The sequence below is a fragment of the Plectrocnemia conspersa genome, unplaced genomic scaffold (assembly GCF_051122295.1).
Source record: "Plectrocnemia conspersa isolate PC_06_02 unplaced genomic scaffold, ASM5112229v1 ptg000011l, whole genome shotgun sequence".
NCBI classification, from domain to species: Eukaryota; Metazoa; Arthropoda; class Insecta; order Trichoptera; family Polycentropodidae; genus Plectrocnemia; species Plectrocnemia conspersa.
The window spans coordinates 9741633-9763511 of NW_028277175.1; the positions used below are offsets into that span (position 1 = coordinate 9741633).

Consider the following 21879-nt stretch of genomic DNA (forward strand, 5'->3'; position numbering starts at 1 on the left):
TACTAAAATTAGTTTTAAATTTAAGCCTAATACAATTATTTGTAGCGTTGTTATGTTGTAAGATTACAACGATACAAATATTATAGGGCGCAGTATCAAAGAAACGCAGGCTCTGGAGGTGCGGTAATTGGTGGGCGTTCTAGTGGCGTTCATCTTTTTGAGGGCGTTGGTTCTACGACACTGGATCTTCTCGGAGTCTGGGTGTAGTTCTAGCCCTAGATAGGCTCTTAAATTGTACTAGTTTAATGGACAGTCAAGGGCGGAGCTCCGGTGGGTGGCCCTACTTTTACGTCCTCAAGAGCAACTAACTTTTATCTCATCTAGTTGTCTTGGGAAGTGGAATAATGAGATTAAACTTACTTATAGGATTTTTTAATAATGAGTGATCTATTATCTCTCCGGGCCACTCGATTCTGTTATTTTCCGTCCGTGTGACACAATGACCGCCACAAATGCAATTAAAAATGTACAAAATATTATATTGAGCTTTATGAAGTGTATATGCACCTTTAATTATATTATCTTTGTGGCAAAAATTTTGTTGTAGACATTTATGAACATATTTATTTGTTAGGAACGAAAATTCGATACGATTCAAATTGTGTATTTTTGTGTGTATCGGGAAATTCATTTTTCCGGATGCTGGGGGCCAGAGTGGCGAGGTTCGAACGGAACGCCGTTCCGGAGTGTAACAATGGACGAATCTAGTTTAGCGGAGAAAAGCCGGCCGGATCCGCGAAACAGCCGGCCAGTCGACTGAGGGTTGCCACGCGGGGACATCGCGTCCCGTCACGCGAGAGGGACAACCCTGACACACGCTTGACCGACATTCCAGTCAGAGTAACACTGACCTTAAATCCCTTCGCTGCCTCGAGATCCGCCGGTTTTCCGAGGGCTCGCGATATCTCAAAACACTGTCTAAGGCGACGGGGTTGATTCAATTAAAGCGAAACGCAGCGTGCACAGCGGTGGACCGAATTGTAATAGTGGATCGTTAAATTTAGTATTTTGTTAATTTTTTGGTGCGTGGATCTCTTATTGTGGCATAGCAGCGAGAAAATATTCAAGGTAATGATTTTTATAAATTTAAATTGATGTACTTGTGAATTTCAAGGTCATATCGATAGTTCAACAGTGTCCTTAGCATATCGTGAGTTGTGTTTAAAATAACGCGATAGATTACGTTCAAAAGTCATTGATTTAGTAAATCCAACATGAGCCCAAATGTGTCTGATAGTATTCATCACTTAACACTTCATTATGTTTTCCTAAATTTATCCATAAATATCTAGATAATTAAATAAATATTTGAATATTTGTAAGCTATTAGGTAATAAAAAAACGAACAAAATATAGTTCAAAATAATGTAGTAGTCAAGACGACGATCATGAATAACTTTTAGGTAACCCGCGGGAGTAAGACTGTCAAATAAGTCTGAAAAGTAATACTGAAAGCCGAAAAACCAGCACATGAATATGTAATTAGAATTCAGTATTTATTAAAACAAACGTTTTAGTGCTTTATTATACTTAGCAATCGATTATAAATGTCACATTATAATTGAAAAGAAATATTTATACTAAAATTCCTGCACTTTTGCTGAAATCAATTTCTGCACTTTTTTATATCAGTTAAATATATCAAATACTTGTTCATGTCATAAATATGATTTAACATTATTTTATGTCAGTTAAATATATCAAATACAAGTTATTGTTATAAATGTGATTTAACATTAGACTTTGCGAATTCGCTCCATTTTTATAAAGATCCCTTCAGTATGAGTTCATTTTTTTGTTATTTTAAATGAATTCGTAAAAGTAAGACATAAGTTAAGTCATACATACCCTCAAAAATATATCGTTATATATTTCTAACGAAATTTGGTTTTTATCTGACTTAACCTACCACTGAAAAAAATACATTATAGATTGATTCAACTGTAGTTTTGGAATCAACTACAATTATAGTCAAAATTCGAATAAAACGTATATTTAAAATGCAAATATCTGTAAATTTAAATCATCATCTTCATAAAAACATATAAATTTGCAAATATGTTATAATATTTCTAAACTGCGATTATGTTAGTAAAAATGTATTGAGGTTTTCGAAAGTATGTGTTATTTATTTCACAGTTATCTAATAAATTAGTAATATGTACATTTTAGTAATATTACATATAATAACAATGATCAAATGTCAACCTGTGTGGGAAATTCCTTTCCCACATATCCCATCAGGCACGTCATTTGGGGAGGGCAGGTGGGGGCATTTGCCCCTACTTGAATCTTGCCAGCAAAATGCATGTCATTCAATGAATCTTAATGAAATCGAAATATTAAAAAAATAACCACTGATTGGCCAACATTCCCCAATTCATGGAAAAAGTAAAAATGCCGTCTTCGACTTTAAACCAGATATACTGATAATTTCTAAAAATAAACATTGTCTCGCATTTTCAAACAAAATAGAGGCGCATCAAGACCATTGATTTTTGAGCGGCACTAGTCACTCGAGTATATTAAAAGAAAAATGGATTATATTTGTTGCTTAAATATTCAAAATGTTTCATTCTAACATTTTTCCATCAGTTATTCAAACATTCATGAAGTCGAATATCAGGCGAATAATTTATATAATCAAATATTCGATTGAATCTATCCCGAAAATATTTTTTTATAATATGTAATTTTAGTGAAATCATATCGGAGTACATTTTCACCGGTAGATATATATTTTTACTAGTGAAAATATAATTTATCTGGCAGGTGCTACTGAAATTATATGATTTCAACTATTCCATATGTAGTAATATATACATTTATTTATTTAATTATTTATTTGCATGCGATATGTAAATGTCAATAAAAGCAGGGAATGTTATATTTTTCAGTAAATGTATATTTTTACTAGTAAAAATATTACTCAATTTGATTTGCTGTTCAATCCCAAACCTAGCCCAATTAAAGTTCAAAAACTAATTACAATAGTTTTAGAACTTTCATTATGTTGTCTAAAATACAATTTTAGCCAAGTTATCTTTTGGGAGGAAATAAGCGGAAAATAAAGAACAGACAGACGTCGCATTTCGCATATTTCTCCATTGTTTGTCTGCATTTCAATATTATACTATGTTTTAAAAATATGATAGCAATTCTTACTAATATTACTACGGAATTCTGATATAAAAGTGTTGGTCGAAGTATATTCAAACCGAATTTTGGTCAATAGGAGGGCGCAAAAACAATTAAAACTTCTCAGAAGTAAAAAATTCACGTCAAAAGCAATAAAATCGTGTCGGCGCCGTCGCAGTGGGGACGCTCGGTAACGAGCGTTCCCACTGCGATGGCGCTGGCACGATTTTATTGCTTTTGACGTGAATTTTTGACTTCTGAGAAGGGATAATTGTTTTTTGCGCTCTCCTATTGGGCAAAATTCGGTTTAGATGTGCCTCATTTGATTCTCACTTATTATAAGTTTTATTGCTTTTGACGTCCTTTTCAATATCCTATCAATAAATGTCAAAATCAAATTGGATACGACTTAAAGAATTATTTAAATCAGTGGTATAGGTATTTAAGATGCAATTCAATTTACATTACTTGAACAATAATGTACAAGTATAGACATCGATAGTCTGACTATAACGATTGTTTGCTATCGACTGACGGTCTGCACAGTCTGGCTAAAAAAATGACACAAAAAATACTGTTACTTTTTGGTCTCACCGTGTAACTAAAATACGTCAAGTTGATGAATAACTAACGTGCAAAAAGAAAATCCTCTGGGGGGCAAACTTTTCGCAATTAATCCGTAAGAACTTCCGTTTTTAGCGAACCGGTGGAGATGTCCCTCGTCCCAGCAGTAGTTCGCCGACAAAGCCGCCATTAAATAATACTCGCTCCCTTCATTTGTGCATTTGTTGTCCGCCATTACATCAAAGCGAACCACTCTTCCGTTGTAATTGTTCATCCGCATGAGAATTGAGTGTTTGCTGAAATATTGTGTTATAATTCATGCCGGCGAGATATTCCGCGCTGGGCAGTGATCGTCAACAGTTTCGCGTGAACGCTTTCATTCATTAATAGACTGACAATTATCGATGCAAAACGGGACGTTGTAAAACATTAATCGTGACGTTCATAATACACATTTACCAGCACTAGTTGCTGAGTAATATCTGAAAGACATGGGCTCGAATATCATATGAACCCTCATATTTTGGAGATCGGAATTATTGATTATTATATAATTAAAATTCAGATCAATCATTACAGATTAGATTTTATTAAATCGACTTAATCTCACGGATGAATTTTAGTGATATTTATTAATTGTTTAAAATTATTACTTTACACAGTGATTTCAGTCTCACCAGAATAAAATTTTTATTTATTGTGAATCTTCCGCTGTAACATTATAGGCTTTAGTCCAATACGTTACAACATGGTAAACAATTCAACATCTATAAGTAACTAGTGAATCACAATCACTACTTACTTGTAAGTTTTAAATATGTATACTCCGTGGTAAGGCATTAGGCTAACGCCTATCATGCTACAACATGGGATTTTTATTAATTAAAAATACATTAATATTAAACATACTCATTTTTATATTATATATGTAAAAATGTAAAGCAAATGATTTGTGCGTTAAAAAAGCGCTCTACTTAAAATGCAGATGAGTCACAGGAAGAGATATATCAAACTCATACAAATTAAAACAATCAATCAAAGGTTAGCCAATGGTTATATGATCTGCTATAACTATATGATGTTTGATTATTTTCATGACGTCACTGTGATATTAATTGTGTTTTTTATTAGTATCATAGTTTTATTAAAGTCATTATCAAACTAACACATCGGTTCAAAAGTAAATTTAAAATAAAATATTCCTAATGCTTTTTATTGATTTTTTATTATGCATGACAAAAATATCTATAAAAACTCTTTTGTCACAAAGATATGACGTCATGCATTATATGAAGAATTGAACTGATTTTAGCTGTATTATTTGTAGTTATAACAATAAAACCAATATAAAAATATGTGCGGTACTTAAAATACAGACGTGTGACAAGAAAAGATACATCAAAATCAGACTAATTAAAATATGCAATCTAAAGTTATAATTACTTAGTGGTCAAAGTTATTTATGTTCTAAATTATTAATTAATTCGTGATGTGATCTTTGCCTTGTCTGCGCCTCGTACAATCCAATCGTCTTCCAAAATCCGAACTCTGGATTTCGGACTTAGCTGGAGTAATGGTGAAGTGGAAAACGGCTGCTTCCACTTCATCAACTCTTACTGTCCCGATTGTTATTGTCTTTTACTTTTATTATAATAATATTTTTGCGTTATAAGCATAATTTTCTGACGCTTGTAATACGATATGTCACATTTACCGCCTTGTATTTTTAAAACGCATATATCTAATGAGTTTAAACCTCCAATATATATGTACATCGGCGTGACGAATTCACTTGTTCGGCAAGTTGCAAATACTGATACAATTTGATATATTAAGTTTTTAGCTATCTTTCATTATATATTCATTTAGTTTTTTTTTTATAAATATTATTAATTAAAATTAAAAATCATTTTAAAATTATATATTTTATTGATTAAATTTTAGTTTTTAATGAGCATTTTCGTTTTTAAACAAATGCAAAAATTGTTCACATTTTAAAAATTAAATCGTATTTTTTTGTAGTTTCAGTAAAGTATGCTATCAATGCATTATTTTACTGATATTGATTCTATTTTTTTCTATTGATTATTTTATTATTTATTTTAGCTGAATTAATTACGATTTAATTTTATCGGTATTAAAAAAAATAAAGTAAAAATAGTACAGTAATTTTAAAATTATATATTTTATTGATTAAATTTTAGTTTTTAATGAGCATTTTCGTTTTTAAACAAATGCAAAAATTGTTCACATTTTAAAAATTAAATCGTATTTTTTTGTAGTTTCAGTAAAGTATGCTATCAATGCATTATTTTACTGATATTGATTCTATTTTTTTCTATTGATTATTTTATTATTTATTTTAGCTGAATTAATTACGATTTAATTTTATCGGTATTAAAAAAAATAAAGTAAAAATAGTACAGATTTATAATAATAATGCGAATATCTATGCATTATAAGTAGCCATTCATGTTTATAAAACAATTTAATATTATTAAAAACTTATATTTTCGATAAAAATTTTGTGCTTTTGTAGAGATTTTTATACAGAAAAAATGACATTTTTATTCATAAATCATAAATTTGCTCACAAAAATACAGTTTTATATAAATTAAATATGCTAATTATATATTTTAATACAGCATTATTTGATAATACAATGATATCTTAGAAAAGTCAAATACAGAAATATATTTTTGTAGAGAAAATCTGTAAGCAATAAATCTGAAATCAGTAATATACTTTTAAACAAAATAGTTCTGCATTTTAGTAAAAACATATTTAATAATATTTCAAGTTCACAAAAATCTTAAACTTCTTGTTTTTTGAAACCTGCAAATTTGACATTGTTTCTGTATTTAAATGTTCCGATTTTTTAATTTTTATTAATTTAAAATTATATTTTATATTTATTTACCAAAATTTATTTTTTCTTCAAAATCATTTTTTTTTTACTGACTTTTAAAAAATCAATCGAACGACTTTAGTCGTTTTGATCGTTCAAAGAGTTAAAACATATAACATACGTTTAACCCAGGTTTCCTCTTAAGAGTTTCGCCTATGTTCTAAAGATTGGGATGTACTGGTTCTCCGAAACGGAAGTTCTCAGGGTTTAATTATGAGGCGTTTCCTCGGAACTGCTTTTTGCACGTTCATTATTTATCAGTGTGACATAATATGATGTTTATCTTCTTCTTATATATGTATATATATACTAATTTATTATATTATATAGTATCCTAGGTGAATGGACGTAACATATACCCTGTTTTGTCTAGAAAATAAAGATATATTTTCAGTAAATTACACAAAAAAATACTTTTTGCATAAGGTAAGAATATCTTGACTGCAACTTTCTTTACACATTAAATTTATAAGTGAAGATTATAACTGTTGATAATTCAGTAATGTTTTTTGTAAATGTATTTAAACAATCACTTACATGACATATAAATTTAATAATGTCTTTATGAGAATGTACAATAATTACACATAAAGTTATTTTATAAAAAAATAATATACACACATACCCATGTAGCTAAAAATCGATACATATTTATGGAATTCTTTTCGTGGAAACGAATTCTAGCTAATTATATTTCGAACTATTATTAGATCACTCGCTGATAGTAACAAAATTACAAGCGAATTTAATTCACAAAAAAAACAAACTCCGACATATATAAACAGATTGTAAATAAAAAAATAAATGGTAAATATTTGGCTACAATAAAAAAAATTCAGTAGTTGGTTTACCATTTTTAGTCGTTGATGTGTAATGTAAAAGAGCACATTTTGATATTATTAATTTTTAAAAATGTCAGTTGATATGATCTTATATTATTATGCTAAATTGTGCTACGAAGAAAAAGTCTTTATGCTTTGGAGGAGTAATTAAGTAAAGTAGTGATTTTTATTATCATATTTGATATTTTTCTTTCATTACAATGAAAAAGCTTGATTATTAAATAAACCTTATTTTTAAGTGTTTTATAAAATAAAGTAGATTTAAAATCCCAAGTAGTTTGAATTAATGAGTTGTAATCTAGATTCTATCGGATCAGAGATCAAAGCTAAAAAACTTTTATCTCTACTATAGATATACATTGATGTAGGATTATATAAATTTAGATAAATGAGATAACTTGCGAACTCAGATCGAGCTAATGTAATTAACTTTGCATTTAATTTGAAACTAATTTGTAAACAATCGATTACAGTCTAATCAAATGTATATATGAACTATTAATATCCCTTAATAGTTTCATTGAATCAATTTATAAACTAAAATATAAATACATGAGTATGTTTACGAAACAAACTAAAATAAATACATACACAGCCAAAAAGCAAACTTCTTAAGAGTATCGACATTTATATGGTACGGAAGACTATATATTTTTATTATCGTGGAGAGTCCAGTTCCTTTCAAAAGGGATCGTCAATATTTTTTTAAGACAACCCCGTCGAGGGTTGCAGATAAGCACTTTTCATATCGATTTCGCCCTTAATGTGATTCTTTTTTTTCCATTTTCGTCCGTTCTCTCCTATACGTAGTAGATTTTATTAAAAAAATATTTATGAGTCAAACAAAGGATCATAAGTGGTTATACAAAATATTTTTATTAATTCTTCACTTCAAACCCGTTGAGAGTAAAACGATACAATATGCACATAGTACATGCATTACAAGCGTATATATTGATAAACTATACATGTTAGTTTGAATTGGGTTCTTAATAAATAATCGATCTTTCACCGCATATATATTTCATGGACATCCGTAAAGGGTTAAATTGCTTCATCCTTTTACGCCATTTCCAAATGTTGGGTTTTCGAGAGACACTATTGATCGGCCACATCCTTTACCTTGCTCAAACACACAGCCACCCCTAAATGCATTTTATATAATATAATATCATATATCAAATATTATATTATACATAAATACATATATAATATCTGACATAATATAATATTCATGTGATACATCAGTAATAAAAACATACAAATTATATTGACATTAATATTTGCAAAATAAGGAGGAAGACATTTTAGAAACATATATCGACATATGTATATTGTATGTATGTATGTATATTTGAATAATTTTATTGGGTTATAATGATACGCATGTTTTTTAAAGTAACTCGGTTGAATTTGTACATATTAAATTTATAATGAATAAATTATTAAAATGCAAAGTATATATTGAAAAATATAAAATTATAAAAAAGTTTTTAATTTAAATGCTGATATATCATTAACCATGTTATAGTTATAGTAATAATACAAAAATAAAATTAGTATTTTTTTATGTAAAAAAATAGGAAGGTAAATACAGGTATATTCTAATTTTTTTAACTGTGAAGTTAGCAATTATAGAGTTCCATTTTACATTACAGTAGTCAATATATCACTAGAAAGTTAGAAGTGTAAAATATCTCTTGAAAAACAAGTCATTTATTTTGGGTAAAATAAATTAATTTAAAAAAAACTATATATCAAAATAAAAACATTAAAGTTTTGATCTCAAACAGACGGTTAATTTGTTTATAGTTCTTTCGGGTTTTTGAGTGCAAAATGTGTGACTATGCAGCAAAATCTGTGAGCAGTTTATTTTATGATTATTTATAATTTACTATACATATGTATATAGAAATGTAGATGCCACTACCAAGTGTCAAGTCAAAATGGCAGATCCAGAAAGTCTTCACTGGAGTGTCGAGTTGAATTATTGCCGGCTGTGATCTGTCGTAATAATGCTGGACAATCCGCTGATGTATCTTATGCTGTGATTGGTCAAGTCTCTAAAGCGTTTTTATCCGTTTGTCTTTCTATGGTCAAGGTCATTTTATTTTATATTGTTGGTTCGAGACACTCGCGAATCGCAGACGAGGATGCTGGCTGGTCAATTGCATCGCTTCTGAAGCACACACAAAAAAATGTTTTCGCCTTAAAAGTAACACTGCAAGATGACCATTTTTGACAGTCGTTTACAAATATGTAGACAAAACAAAAGTCTTTTGATGAAAGTGGAACACATCTATCACTCATATTTTTCACTAAAAGTGTAGTTTTTACGGTACTAATGTGTGCTTAAATGTGATCAATGTTTGGAAACGGATGTTCTAATAGGGGGTCCATGAAATATTAATCATTATTAACGCAATTATTTAGTCCTAAGATCTTTCTTCCTTTGTTAAGAATTATTTTAGAAATAAGCTAGTATTTATTATTATTCATTCGAAATGATCATAATAATTAAAAGTAACTGATTATTTTTTAGTATATACAGTTTATAATATATCAGTGTTTTTCAATCTGCTTAATTCGTCTAAACTTTTTTCTATATATTATAAAGTTTACGCGATTTCGCAAAAATCGCATTTTTAAATTAAAATTATTTTATGATCTTAAAAATATACATATGTACATACTTCACAATCTTCATATTCGTATTGAACGTACACGAGATAAAATTGGATTCTTCATATCTATAGAAAATTTGCCAACCGATTTAATAAATAGATTTCTCAGATAACTGTATATATTATATATATGAGGTTATACAAATACTACTTTATACAATACTATTTTCTACGAAATTCCTAATAGTTTTATTGCGATGTACTCCAGTCATAACACTGCTAAATAAAACGATTATTATCCGGTAGGATAGCTTTATAAAAAACTGTAATTTGATAGACGTTAAAAATCGATAAATTGTTAAGTACAGCATACGGGTTTTTTCTTATACATTTTTTTATAATTTATTTAAGTCATAATAGTTCGTAATATGGTTGTAAAATTTGTTAAAAATATCATATATTGTCGCTGGGTTGTATTGAAGACCAAGTTATACTATTGATGATTAGAGATGACTGCTTAGCTAGACTAGATTGAACGGTTGAAGTGAAAGTATTGTTTTTCTCGGGCTTCTATGGTCAAGTTTTATATGGAAGTGATGTAATATAGAAGCGTTCTTGTTTATATACAACTGGGAAGAGGGAGGAGTTCAATTTCGCTATTAAAATATGATTTGTAGCGATACTAGAATCTTTGCTTATGTCTTACATATAAAATGGTGTAAATCTGGCAAAAATGATTACGCTTCGAAATGTTGCAATTCGGAGAAATTATGATCGCTACTTGTTCTCAGTGACGGTTTTTTAGGTTTGTTTTAAGGATGAAGTGCACATTCTTTTTTTTTCAAACGTTAATGGATCTCAAATTGGAGATGCGATTATTAGTAAATTCGAAGGACACATATACTACATCAGTCATGTGTAACTAATTTATACGCAATAATTAAGGTTTGTCCCGACTTAAAAACACCTCGCAAGTTTGGTGTCAAAAATTAAATAACTGTATAAAACGTATTATAAATTAATCTCATAATAAGATGCTATAGAAATACTTTCTTTACGAATATCCCTCGTATTTTCCGTACATTCTGTCCAACGTGTAGGCTTAGGCTATCTTAAATCTTTATGCATAACCATCACTCTGAAGGAATAACGATTGATAAATTATTCGCACGCCAGACCGTGAATGCTAATGTATATCTTGATTATACAAATTTATGCCAGTGTATTTATTCAATTCGCAAATTAATTTCAAAGCGACACGTTCAGATGCTTATCGCATTTCATCATTGCCCAGGCGTTATTTAATTAATCTCCGTTGGATTTCATGTGCGCCATTGCTGCCTTTGTTGTTGTTGTTATTATATATAGCTACTCGTATATACGTTACTTCCAAACTTTTCCCCTTCTACGTGAGTATCGTAAACAGACCGATTTATGAAACAAGCTCACAAATTATATTTGCCAGGGGCTACGTGAGAAAGTGTTTCGCAACGTGATCGTATATCATCGGCTGCAGTTCGTGTTTTGCATAAATTCACATCGACACCGTACAATTAGCTAAGCTTACTGCAATTTATAAATCGCAGGGGTTGTCAAAGTTCCATGGTTTAGTCCTACGCTACAACTATGCAAATTTGCTGTATTTTCGACAGTCTTCATTTTCAGTCCAGACTTCTATAGTATCATGGCGTAACTTTTTTAGACATACTTATGAATAATTAGATAATAGTTCAGATAGATTTTAGTGTATTATATATTATACAGGCGGCCCTCGACTTTCGCACATAATTGGTTCCTGAAAATGTGTGCGAATGTTGAATGTACGAAAGTCAAGGGAAGTAAAAAAAAATTGAAATTGTATGTATTTTAAAATATTTATTTATCAAGTAAATATAAGATGCTTAAGAGGCGTTTAAGAGACACGTTTAAGTGGGGTTTGCGGGTGTTTCCTTTGAAAAGTTATCAAGAGTTAACTGTTTTTCACTATTCTTTTTCTTTTCTTCATATAGTATTTTATAACATGCTATGATTTCATTGATCGCCCCACTCACTTGAGATATGCGTTCTCCATTGGGATCACAATCTTCCATAATATTTAAAAATTTGTCAAGGTGCGTGAAGGCTTCATTCATATTTTTCATTGTTAAAGAGTTTTCCAAAATAAATCTGTCTCATCTACATTAAATATTTGGCTAGAGGAATATTCTACATCTTCAATAATTTTGGATAATTGAGAAATAAATTCTTTTGCAGCATCTTTATTCGCATCAGCTGATTCTCCAGTAAATTTAATATTATCAAAAGAATACCTCATTTTAAAATTGTAAAACCAACCGTTACTTGCTTGAAAAACCGTGTTAAAATATTTTTTTAATCTAACCTTCCAATCTTTGTGCAAACTAAGAGCTTTTGCTTGAATAATTGAAATACTCAGAGGGACATCTTTTTGATGTTCGTCATCGATCTACAATGACAAAGATGATCCATTTCATCCATGTTTTTTTTTTTGCTGTGTTTTTGAAAACATATCATTAAAGATTGTGGAAATATATCTTTATTTTCCACAATTTTGAACGTATTCTTTAATTATTGTATATTTTTATTTTGCAAAATTGAACATATCGTAGACCTGTTTGTATCATACGAACGTTCGATTGAAGCAAAAGATTCACCGCTATCAGAACGTTTAAAAAATTTTTTTTTTAAATGTGCGAAATAGCGAATTGTACGAAAGTCGAACGTTCGAAAGTCGAGGGCCGCCTGTATATTAATAACTCAAGTAAATTTTCATAATAATTTGGTGTTACAATTATTAGATTATTTACTTGAAATTAATGTGCAGAGATACAATCTATTACTTGAATTGATTATTAGTAGTAATTGATTAGATATAGCATTTTTGAGGGTCACTTTATTCAGTATAGTGTATTATATATATATATATATATATATATATATATATATATATATATATATATATATATATATATATATATATATATATATATATAAATATATATATATATATATATATATATATAAAAATATATATATATAAATATATATATATATATATATATATATATATATATATATATATATATATATTTATATATATATATATATATATATATATATATATATATTAAATTATATATAACTATATATATATATATATATATATATAGTTATATATAATTTAACATTATCAGGGGGATACCATAACGTCACATATGATATTTGTAGGTATATATTAACACTTGAGTATATTAAATTCATCGTTAAAGTATTATTTTATTTTATTATTTGTGTTTTGCCTAGGGATTGAAATAATACCGGGATTTTCACTACAGAAATTACCGAGAAAAAGAAAGATTATTTTAATTAATTAGTAATAAAAAAATACTGAAAAAATAATCATGTTTATTGATTAGTAAAATTAAAGCATACGAATACCCCAGCAATTATTGTTTCGATATATTAGATAATTTACTTATAATATTATCCTTTTAAATATTTACAATGTTATCATCCAGCATGGGTAATTATGTTTCGTAGAAATTTTTGACTTGTATTTTTTATTACATTTCAATTGAATTACAACTAATTGTCATATTTAGTACCTTTAAACATTGTTTAGTCGATCAATCTGATAGATGTCCATTTATTTTTTTATTGCTGTAATATATATTTTTGAATGTTAATACATGCTTGCGAATTTTGCGTATTAAAAAGTCAGAATATTTTCTTTAAAAATATTGAATTAAGACGTATTAACTACTGTCGTCTTCATGTTTTATTCTTGTATAATAATATATAATAAACAAGCTAATCAAGTTTTGACTTAAGTTGTCACCAATTATCACTATTTATGCATATTTCACGTTTTAAACAATAAGAAGCGTTTAAGTAATCCTCCTTACATTCAGGTACTTCTAAAAATATTTTATACGCTGATCATTTATTGTGTTGTTTATAAGTACAATTAAAAGTCAATAAGGCTATTTTTCTTCACTTTCATTCATTTACTATATTATCAAAAAAAAAAATATTTTTGAAATCTGCCTTATTTTGGAACAATAAATCTAGGAAAACATCATATTTGATAGAATATCATTTTTCATGGTCCGCTTCTGAATGTCTTTTAAGTTTTTATATCAAGGGCTAGAGCACCACTAGATAATTTATTACAATAAAATATATTCCTATATTACTTATAATTTTTTGTCAGTAACGATTATTCAAAAGAACCTTATGAGAAAAAAGTGCGTAGAAAAATGCGAATCTGTTTGTTCAAAATGCGACATATTTTTTTATAATATTAGATTGTGATTAAGATGATTTTTGATTTTGTTTTTTCTTAATTATTGGATATTAAATATTTATGTAAGAATATCGCAATAATATTTAATTGCAGTATATTTATTTGTTTGTCAAAAATATATTTTTACCGGTCATTTTGTATTACCGGTAGTATCAAAGATTGATTTTTGCCACAATACCGGTATGAAAATCCCTAGTTGTGTCGAATACATCATAGTTTTTATAAGGAGTAGCAGTTTGTGTTTTATTTTACAAAACTTTGAAGCTTGGTTGCCTCCAAAATTTTTGTTTAATAAAACAATAGTTTCTGCGAATGAGTTTCAGATTATCGATGAGTAAATTTTTTCCTAAAAATTCGTTGCATAAAATTCCAAAAATTCGACCAAATATATCTCAATGTTTTTTTTTATTATTGATTTATGGAAAAAATCTTAACTTCTTTTAGAAAATATCTAAAAATTTTTTTAAGACATGCTTCCGTCGATTAAAGTTCAATTGACTGTGGTCTGCGAAGCTAAAAAGGTTGCCGCCCTGCTATGTAATATTCTATCCACCCCAAGAAGAGTAGTGCCGCATCAAGACTTTTATATTTTATGTCGTTCAAACAAAATCGCACATCAAATATGCACTCGGCACTCGCTGGAACGGCTCAAATCAAAGAATCCTGTGGACTTTATGGTAATCTGACGACGACGTTAGCGCTCCATCTGCGCCTGTCTATATGCTTAGATTACATTTAGTCTTTTACGCATTTGACTATACCGAGTAAAGGGCAAGGCAGAGTCGATAATAAGATACTAAGGTCAAAGAACTGCTGTTCATACTAATTTTGTCGAATGTCTGTGGACGTTGGAGCGTCCTGCGGGAAATGTAGAATCGATGCTGTTAGTCTCAAGATGCTATGAGCTCAACATGTATCCTATGTGAATATATGTATAAGAAATCAAGGATTCAGCATAGTATTTGATGTGATTTTCTAAGGGCTGTGCCAAATATCATCTTGCTAAAACTTCAATAGTTCTGGTGATGAATACATAATAGTAATGAACACGATGTTAAAATTTAATTAAAACCGTCGCCCGCATAAATCAAACGCCCTGGGCCATTATCTCTTATTAATATTGGTTCTTGGCCGGAAAACGAGCTCCTCATCAAAAATTCATGGAAAACTTTCCAGAGTGTCGGATAAAGACTACTAGCATTGCTGCGAACTTAAGCTCGGGCTTTGGCGAAAATTTTGAGTAAGTTTTGCGCTCTCGTACAATTCGGCCCTGTGTACGTGTTCTCGAGTTGGGCAAACTGTATAAATTTCGGTAACACATGCTTAAATCCAACACGATTCGTACACGTGTGATTTAACACGCCCTAAACAATTCCGAAGCTCTATGCGCACAAATATATTATGCACGTGTGCAGATGTGTACTTAGATTGCGAGGCTGTAATTAAAATAAGGCTTCAAATCGTAACTCTGTGACACCAACTGAGTTTTTCATTATCTATTTACGCTACATATATTTTTGACTAATAAATATTATTTTTGAAATTGAATACGTTGCACGAACAACGATAGACAGCACTAATTTTAATTTTAATATATCTTACGATATATTAAAATTAGTTGTGGGTCATTAAGCATTACAGTATCTGTCATTGTTCTATAATATATATTATTTAATTATTTGATTTTGTATCTTTTTTTGATATTGTCGATTTTATTTTTAAGTGTTTTTGAAAAGTTTTTTGAAAAATGACATAATATAACCTTCATTTTATGCTTAAATTTGGATTATGAATTTTGGAAATAAAAATCTAATACTGTACTTATTTTTTGTTTACATATGTATTTTTTGTTGTTGTAGTATTTTCTATTTTTATATGTCTATGGCTCTATTTTACTAAAAAAAAATATGTCCAGGCTTTTGAGTCAAGGGGTTTAATTTGCTTAAGATAAAGTTTGTTAAGAAAAAAAAACAGTTATGGAATATTTTCCGTGGGCATGTTCGTATGCTGCCGGCGTTTCTAAACCGGTGGATGAATAGAGAGAAGCGGCGGCTTTTGCGACTTTTGATGTCCTTAAGTTAGGCTGGCGTCCTTTTGATTGAAATCCAGGTTGGATAACTTTCATAGTTTGGAATGGAAATTTAAATGTGAATGTTAGTGAAAAAAATCCCAATAGAATGCCGCTTTTCTGTATTTATATCCATAGACGATATTACTCCCTGCCACTTTTCAGTGGGAAGACCAATTAATTACAGAAGTGTAGAGACATTTTTTAAAAAATTTGCTGTTGGCCATTAAAGTAGTTTACAAACGCGCATTTTTTACCTTTACATATATTAATCCTTTCTGTTTTAAGACAGGTACTTCGTGACTTAAGCTGTTAAAAAGGTTTCCACTGTGGTGCTCAATTTTAGCAAAGAAACTCATGATTGGAGTTTTTTTAGATTTTTAATACAAATATTCTTGACTCATTGCCTACTTTTAAATGACAAAATTTATAATTGCCCACCTTTGTAAAATTTTATTTTTATCTCATTTAATATTAAATTGTAAAATATTTAGATTCCAGTAAAATATTTTTGTAGCTTATGCAATTTTAGAATTTCAAATAGCAAGTGTGAAAATAAAATATTATTATAATATTATTTAATAAAATAAAACTAATAACACAAGACTTTTACACAATATTTTCCCCAATATTATTGATTAATATAAAAAAAATTTTTTTTTTAGCTATTTAAATAATTATTTTTTACTATTTTTATAGTGCTACTTATAAAATTAAAAATGCTTTGGGCATAACCCATTGGTACTAAAAAGTGCTTAAAACATTTACGTACAATAAACTTTTTGATCACTTCTCCATCGCCCTCCATAGCTCTTCCATCGCCCCCCAGTGGGCAATATTTCCCATTTTAAGAATCTATGATTTAAAAGCATAAGTTAATCAAAAGTGTATAAAAGTGTGCTTCAAATAATAATCCTGATAAATAATATATTTTTACCACAAAGATTCGATAACCTTTCCTTTATATACTATTTAATAAATTCGAGCACAACAACAAAAACTACATATGTTAAAAGGAAACATGTTTTGATTAGAGCATAACTTTAATTAGGGCATAACTAAAAATAATGTTAGCTTAAAATTGTATAAACTATATTTATAGCAAAGTAATACATATGTTTAGATATCAAAAAACAACTATAACATTTCAGCATAAAAATTAATTCCAGTGGTAGATTAAATACATCACTACAATAAAAAAAATATAGCAATTTTTGTCAAAAAATAATTGCAAATAAACTTGAAATTAAAATTTGAGCATTATCATTATAAAATATAATTGATAATAATTTAAATATATTGAAAGTATTTTCTAAGAATAAAATCGGCGATTTTAAAATTAATTAACATTTTTTTAGAAATAATCGTTTATTTTACATATAAATATGTCATTTTATGTAATTTAAATTTTGTATTCAGACGTGGCAAACTGCGTCGAATACCTTTTCAATATCTAGCAGCAGCATACCTATATTTTTTAATATATTAGTAAAAATGTGCGTTAATATGCAATTATTTAAGTCAGTTTTGTTTTAATGATATCGATTTGATATACGTATTGAATCCTAAATGATTTTTATTAGTCATATCAGTCACTATAGTTCTACAAATAATATATTATGATTTGTTTATGTTGTATTGCATTATATATGTATATATAATATATACATACATATACTCTAACAATAAAAGTTTCACTTTTTTATCAAGTTATACAGTTCGTCAAATAACTTTTCCGTCTTATTGATTATTGGATAATTTCTTGAAGAAGTTCCAAGAGAAGCGATATTGAATGATTGCTAATGAGGTTTATAGGGATGTTTATTGGTAAACAACTCCTTAAAGCACGCTATGGAACAAATATGAAATTTTGATTGGACATTGTGGCGTAGGAAGAAAATTTCAATGGAATATTCGAGAAACGAACGCGTCGCGAATTCTGAAAGCTATCGCGAGGCGCTCGACCATGATCGAGAGGTCCTTGGAAAATTCGTAGCTATTTTCAATTAAAGTTTCCCGCAGCGAACTTTTGTGACGATGAAAAAGGGTTGCGTTCAATTACACCTCAGCAATGTCGGACCCCTTCGATAATCTCGCCAGACGTCTCACAAATACTGTTGGGTCAAGGAAGAGCGATCTTTACAAATATATTTTTTCTTGCTTTCTATATAATTATACATAATCCTTTTTTCTATGTATTGAAGCTGATGACTCAAGTGCTTAAGCATGTGAGTTTTCTTGGGAATTTAATTAAGTTTAGTAATTTTCCGTAGCCTCTTAAGTCAGATTTCATTATAGGATACGAAGGAATGGATTTTTGAAGGTACAAGGATGCCTCTTCACAAGCAAGTAGCATTAGATTAAATGCAGAAAAAATAAGAGCAATAATTTAACGAAAAACTATAAATAGTACATATGTATAAAAAGTAAAAAACTATTTATTTATAATTTTAGCATGTTCTATCATGCAAAAAATAATTTTCAATATATTATAGTGATAAAATAGGTTTGATTCTTAATTGTCATCAGATCAATCAGGATGACAATTATTTTAAAATTAATTTAAATACAAAATCATATAATTTTGTTATTAATCATAATATCTGAAACACAAGTTGCGTATTTTTTCAACATTTACTCAATTATATCATGATATATTATAGTTCTAATTAAATATTTTAATAACAACTAATTTTTTTATGAATTACTGCAATTTTGGAATCCTAATTGCAATTATTTATCAATAATTATGGTCGTTTATTTGACACAAAAGTAAATTTACGGAAATCGCAGTCAGCAATGACCACTGACAAATTAGTAACGCGAAACCTCATTCATTATATAAATTAAACCCAAATCGGGCGCCAACTATGCAAATTAAAATTTGCAATTCAGTATGTGCTAATTCAAAAACAACATCGCAATCTCATACCAGTCGACATTAATTACTGTGCTACTAGTTGAACTTTAACTTTAAAATTTGTCTTTAAGCGTAGTTCAATATTTGAACTAATTGCACGGGAATTTTGAAGTGTTAAATGTTAAATTTATAGTATTATATGATTTAAGTTAATAATTTAAATTAATTTTGATTGCAACGGTAGGCAAAGGATCGTTTTTTAGCTAATCTAAAATAATGTTTTAAATTAGTAAAAATTACATAAAAAAACATTTAAAACAGTTAAGACTCACATTGTGAAAATTAAATGAATTTATCAGTAGTCCAGAAATAAATGTTATGTTCTTGGTTTGATTGTTGATACCAAATTTATGAATAATCTATACAAAACTGCATGTTATATGATTTTTTTTTAAAAATTCGGCAGCTAAGACAACTAAAAATATTTGTTCTGTGCCAGGTAATTCGTAAAATATTTAAAAAAATTATGATATCAAGATCAAAGATCAGCAAAAATAGACGATGATGTCTTGGCTGCAGAAATGAAAGCAAATTCTAATCAAATTATCCATCAACTGACAGTGAAATTAAGCAAATCCGATCAACAGTGCATGACACATTAAAAAGATTGGGAAGGCTTGGAAGGATTCCACACGAATTGAGCAAATAAAACAAGGCGGAACGTATCCGTATATTTTGAAGCTGGTCACATTTTCTTGATTTTTTGATAGATGAGAAATGGGCGTTGTACGACAACAGTCGTCTTAAAAGACAGTTGTAATCAAAATGTCAAGTAGTAAAACTTATTTCGAAACCTGGGCTCAATATAAAAAAAAAGATATTTTGATTGAAATGAAATTGCAAAGGGATTGTGCATTACGAAACACTTAAATCTAGACAAACAATAACAGCAAGCTTTTATTGTGATCAGCTAGATTGTTTGCACGAAGAAGTAAAAACGGCCTGCACTTCAACAATAGTTTTCGGCGAAATTGACTCTCAATAAAATGGAACAATTTGGCTTGTAGATTTTATCTCATCCACCTTATTCTTCAGATCTTGCTTTTTCTGATTATCATTAATTTCGATCGATGCAATACTTTCTAGACAAAACAAATTTTAAAATGCAGATTCAACATTTATTTGAGAAGAACTCGTTATAAATTTTTAAGTAGTAGCAAATTTGTTCTCTTTTGCACATATCTCTTTTATTATTTATATTATTAAAATATAGTTTAGTAGCATTTTTGTCTATATGTCCCTGATTTTTTCATTGTATAATATATTACTTATCGTAGACATATAATAAAAAGCTATTATTGCGTAACCTTGTTTATTTAATTTATCACAATGTTAGTGAGTCTTAAATCTAATACTACGGTGGTATATTCAGCATGATATTTTAGTCGATTAAGTTATCTTTTAATTGAATCAATAGCGTCTGATTCCTTCGCCGATGAACCTTCCACCTTCTTCGCCTTCTCCTCTGTATTGTCCTTCCATTTCTCCTTCTCCTCTGTATTCTCCGGATTGATTCTCTTGCCATTGACCTCCTTGTTGCTCACCATACCACTGCCCCTGTTGTCCATAACTGGCGCCAGAGTGAGCAGCTGCCAAAACGGCCAAGTGCTTCTGTTTGGCGTGAGCTACTTCAGGAGTGTCTTTGATAAACTTGCCGTCGTGGGTCAATTCAATATGAGCAGCTGGTCCGTGCCATTTGGGTCCCGAGAATCCTTGTGCATAGATACCTTGGTTTTGTCCCCAAGCTCCTCCGATTCCTCCGAGTCCTCCTTTAGTAGCAGCAGCGGTAAATAATCTGAAGTGTTCGGCCTTTGCATGTGCTACTTCAGGTGTATCGACTACACGTCCATCGTGACCAATGGGTGCTGGAGCATATTTATGAATCCCGCCCCAAGCACCCCAACCACCTTGGATACCAATGCCTTGTCCAACGATTCCACCAAACCCACCTTGTGCTGCAGCAGCACCAAACAGGAACAAAATACTGAACACCTAAAATAAATAAAAAAATATTTTTAATCTAATATTATTAAATAATATTTATTATTATACCTTCATGATAAAGTTTGATATAAACAAGAGCTGGTTCTTCGTTGAAAGAATGAGTTGTACTATACTTGTTTTAAAATACGCTTTGCTTTATATACTGAATTTTTGATGGGATGGTACACAATAAATAGACTGAAAAAATATTTCATGACACGATATCCAAATACCTGAATCGGATGCAATCGACCGGTTTAATATGTAACATTGATGTAAAAATGTACACGAATTTTCACAACAATGTGTATATCGGAATTTACAATTTTTGCAGCGGAGTGACAGTCACTTTGTTATGAATATAACAATACAATAGTTGCTGTTACTGGTCTGTGATATTACGTTTGTAATTATTATTCTGGGTCATCTCGACCCTATACCAACCCTTGTCAGTCTCGTTTAACGACGTACTTTTACTATTGTTGAGTTGATACATGATAATATTAC

General features: G+C 29.3%; 2 protein-coding genes across 5 annotated transcripts in view; one reads left to right on the forward strand and one right to left on the reverse strand.

Annotated features, from left to right (window-relative positions):
* The first annotated feature begins 706 nt into the window (after window positions 1-706).
* Window positions 707-21879, forward strand: part of LOC148229411 (uncharacterized) — a 138762-nt gene continuing 117589 nt past the window's right edge. For 2 of the 3 annotated variants that reach the window (XM_088198942.1, XM_088198941.1), the window contains exon 1: window positions 751-1068. The gene's annotated coding sequence lies outside the window, so the exon portion shown is untranslated. Of the gene's footprint in view, window positions 1069-21879 lie in introns of all 3 variants that reach the window. The other variant, XM_088198940.1, reaches the window with a different exon arrangement.
* The window catches only part of LOC148229412 (uncharacterized), a 212193-nt gene continuing 210998 nt past the window's right edge, over window positions 20685-21879 (reverse strand). The window contains exons 1-2 of one of the 2 annotated variants that reach the window (XM_088198945.1): window positions 21442-21498; window positions 20685-21381 (exon numbers count right to left, since the gene is read on the reverse strand). In XM_088198945.1, coding sequence (XP_088055071.1) covers window positions 20800-21381; window positions 21442-21447 — 588 coding nt within the window. In that variant the 5' untranslated portion in view covers window positions 21448-21498 and the 3' untranslated portion in view covers window positions 20685-20799. Of the gene's footprint in view, window positions 21382-21441; window positions 21499-21879 lie in introns of those variants that run through there. The other variant, XM_088198943.1, reaches the window with a different exon arrangement.